At 41.1% G+C, this 3384-nt stretch overlaps 1 protein-coding gene across 1 annotated transcript; it reads left to right on the top strand.

Moving 5' to 3' along the window:
* Window positions 1-577: 577 nt before the first annotated feature.
* LOC311145944 (homeobox protein six1b) lies at window positions 578-2364 on the top strand (the record flags this gene model as incomplete). Its single annotated transcript, XM_084182348.1, has 2 exons — window positions 578-1137; window positions 2070-2364. 2 exons carry the CDS (start codon window positions 578-580, stop codon window positions 2362-2364), a joined length of 855 nt encoding a protein of 284 aa, XP_084038474.1.
* Between the last annotated feature and the right edge of the window lie 1020 nt (window positions 2365-3384).

The raw sequence follows: 3384 nt of genomic DNA, 5'->3' as shown, positions 1-3384 counted from the left end.
TGGCAAGATGAGGGGGGTTAACGATGACAATAATTAATAATGCATGGTGATGCAATAAATTACTTCAACTATATTCATCGATCTTATACTTCACTTCAAGCCTTGTCTGAAACTTTCCAAAAACATGGGAGGTTCTGCATGGAGAGAATGTTAAAAATGCTCTTTAAGAAGTCTGTAATAATTGATTAGCATGTAGGTACCTCTGCTCCCTCAGCTAAAGCTGGAGAGGAGTATGGGGTGGGGGTCTCCAATTTCAGCCCCTGACGTACTCCCTCCAGGGAGGAAACGGAGCTGCAAACCCAGTTCTGCTCGGCTGCCAGGGTATAGGGCAGTGGGAGAGCCAATCAACGAATCGCGCAGCGCTCTCTTTAAGCCTGACATATCTCCAACAGGAACAAATTGTCCCAACAATCAACATCCGAATCTCCCGTGCGCATCAGGGGTGGAGTGGATATTGTCCGGACGCCGGATTGCACTGGGTTCTGGAACACAATAACAAACCAGTGAAGAATATTTAGACAGAAAAACAGCATCCTTCTGGATACCGGCGTTGGGCTGGGGAGTGAGACCCGACATCATGTCAATACTACCTTCGTTTGGGTTTACCCAGGAGCAAGTCGCCTGCGTCTGCGAGGTCCTGCAACAAGGAGGTAACCTGGAGAGGCTCGGTCGTTTTCTCTGGTCTCTCCCAGCTTGTGACCACCTCCACAAGAATGAAAGTGTACTGAAAGCAAAGGCGGTGGTCGCCTTCCACCGAGGGAACTTCAGAGAGCTCTATAAGATCCTGGAGAGCCACCAGTTTTCCCCACACAACCATCCCAAGCTGCAGCAGCTGTGGCTGAAAGCGCATTACGTGGAGGCGGAGAAATTGCGCGGCCGACCGCTTGGAGCCGTGGGGAAGTACAGGGTACGAAGGAAATTCCCTCTGCCCCGCACGATCTGGGACGGCGAGGAGACCAGCTATTGCTTTAAGGAGAAGTCCAGGGGTGTTCTTAGAGAGTGGTACACGCATAACCCTTATCCCTCCCCGCGAGAGAAAAGGGAGCTGGCCGAGGCCACGGGACTGACCACTACGCAGGTCAGCAACTGGTTCAAAAACAGACGCCAGAGAGACAGAGCCGCAGAAGCTAAAGAAAGGTATGTTTTGACCAAAAAAGTACAATAAAATGTTGCCATAGTAGGATTAATAGTAGGATTGAATAAACTAAACATATTCACATGCGTCATTTACGCAAGTGATTATGTTTAGTTTATTTTGTTGAATAAATTCCCAACTAATTGATTTAAAGTGACATGCCCTTATGCAGATTTTTCGAAGGCCCAACTAATATTAAAATATATTTATACTAAAGGTTTTATCCATTTTAAATGACAATTTATCCACTGTAAATTAAATTTCAAACATTTAGTGTGATACCCCAAAACAAAAACCTATGGCCTACATACATTTGAAATGGAACCAATGACAGACTATTGACTGTATCCTTATAATTTCGATAGTGTTCTAAATATTTATGGCATCAGAATAAGTTATAGCTACTTAGACAGTGTTACATGTACAATTGGAGCTACAGGTCACGGGTTTCAGTGGTCAAGATATGGAATCAGTATGATACAAGATATTATTCTAATGCAATAATTAAAAGTATTGCGTGTGACCAAAAGTTTCAATTTTGCAATTGAAATGTCAAAATAATAAAAACGGATTGAATATATTATTTATTGCATTATCCTAAAGTTTAAATCAATTTTGGATTGGCTTGTTCTTGGCTTATTATTGAAATGTCTAGCTTGTATTTGGCCTATATCGATTATGTAAACCTGGGTCCAAAATAGTTTATTCACAACCTAAAATCACCAACACGAAATCATGCAACAAACCAATGATGACAGTACTCAACTTTTGTATAGTTCAAATAATTACAAGACAATACGAGTGTTAGGAATTGGTTGGGCTATATGCTGACTTGTTTCTTTTTGTGTTAAAAGCTTTATAATCCTCAAAGTGGTATGATAGTATGCTATAAACATTTATATTTGTCAATTTTTTAAATATCTTCCCTTCTCAGAGAAAACAGCGAAAACAACAACTCCGGCAACAACAAACAGAACCAGCTGTCTCCCCTCGATGGCGGCAAGTCGCTCATGTCCAGCTCGGAAGATGAGTTCTCTCCACCACAAAGCCCTGATCAGAACTCTGTGCTTTTGCTCCAGGGAAATATGAGTCACCCCGGCGTCTCCTCTTACCATATGACGGGCCTCGGTGGCGCACAGCCGGTGCATGGAATGCACGGACACCCGCACCAACTCCAAGACTCGTTGCTGGGACCTCTAACATCGAGCCTTGTGGATCTAGGCTCCTAAAGGCAAACTGATACTATCTTTGAAAAGACTGATAACTACCAGCTTGAGTACATATATGAAATTACACTATGGTACCTTATAACTAGACTGACCTCTGTCTGTCGTTAAATTTGGTTAGAACTATAACGCAATTATTTTATGCGCTTATCCTGACTTAGGAGGTACCCTCCTTCCCGTGAAAATACAATCATACCCCCTTTTATGAACTCTTAAGTCAACGAGACACTTAAACTGGACTGCCCTTTTGCTTAATTTATGATATTTTTTCTTCAGATTAAATTTATAGCAACTTCCTGCTATGGAAACTAAGAAGCGACGTTTTAATTAAAATCCTAATTAGTTTCCAATAAAACAAAAAGAGACGTCAATTCTGTTTCATGTGTATTATTTGTATGTCCACTCAATAAAATAAATAGCATTATATCATAGCCTATATCCATCCCTCAAAGATATGTAGGGCATGCAGAAAAAATATGTCCTATAATAAACCGAAACATTTTGGTCAGTTTTTCTTCCTTGGTATGGCATTGAGTCATCTGCATTTTACGCACGTCCATGGCAGCAAACAATACAAAATATCTGTTCAACTTTTGGGCAGGGTGTATTCGAAAAGCACATTTTGTTTTTTAGGCCTCTATGTCACTATTTGGATGGATAGAAACCACGGTCAAAGTTCTCTGTTTAACTCTACAGACAAAATTGACATATTTTCATCTTTCGTTGAAATTGTTGCATTAAATTTCACCCAACGTGGGATTTCAGATATGTTAAAGGAGATGAAACTCAAAACATGATAAGTTCAGAATAACAACAAAACATCCGGATTGGGAACTGTAAAATGTGGGCCCAAAAATATTTTAATTAGATTAAAAAAGGGCCATGAGGTATGCACAACAGATCAGTTTTGTCGATGATATTTAAAGCCATGTTTTGCCCAAGGCGAAGAAGCCTGGTTCTCGACCGTGCTCCATGAGCGCTGCGGATCATTACGTCTGTGTTGCGGTGTTTACTTTGCTCTCT

The sequence above is a fragment of the Coregonus lavaretus genome (genome assembly GCF_964263955.1).
Source record: "Coregonus lavaretus genome assembly, chromosome: 18".
NCBI classification, from domain to species: domain Eukaryota; kingdom Metazoa; phylum Chordata; class Actinopteri; order Salmoniformes; family Salmonidae; genus Coregonus; species Coregonus lavaretus.
Note: the sequence above shows the minus strand (reverse complement) of the source record. Positions and strands in the feature narration are given on the sequence as shown.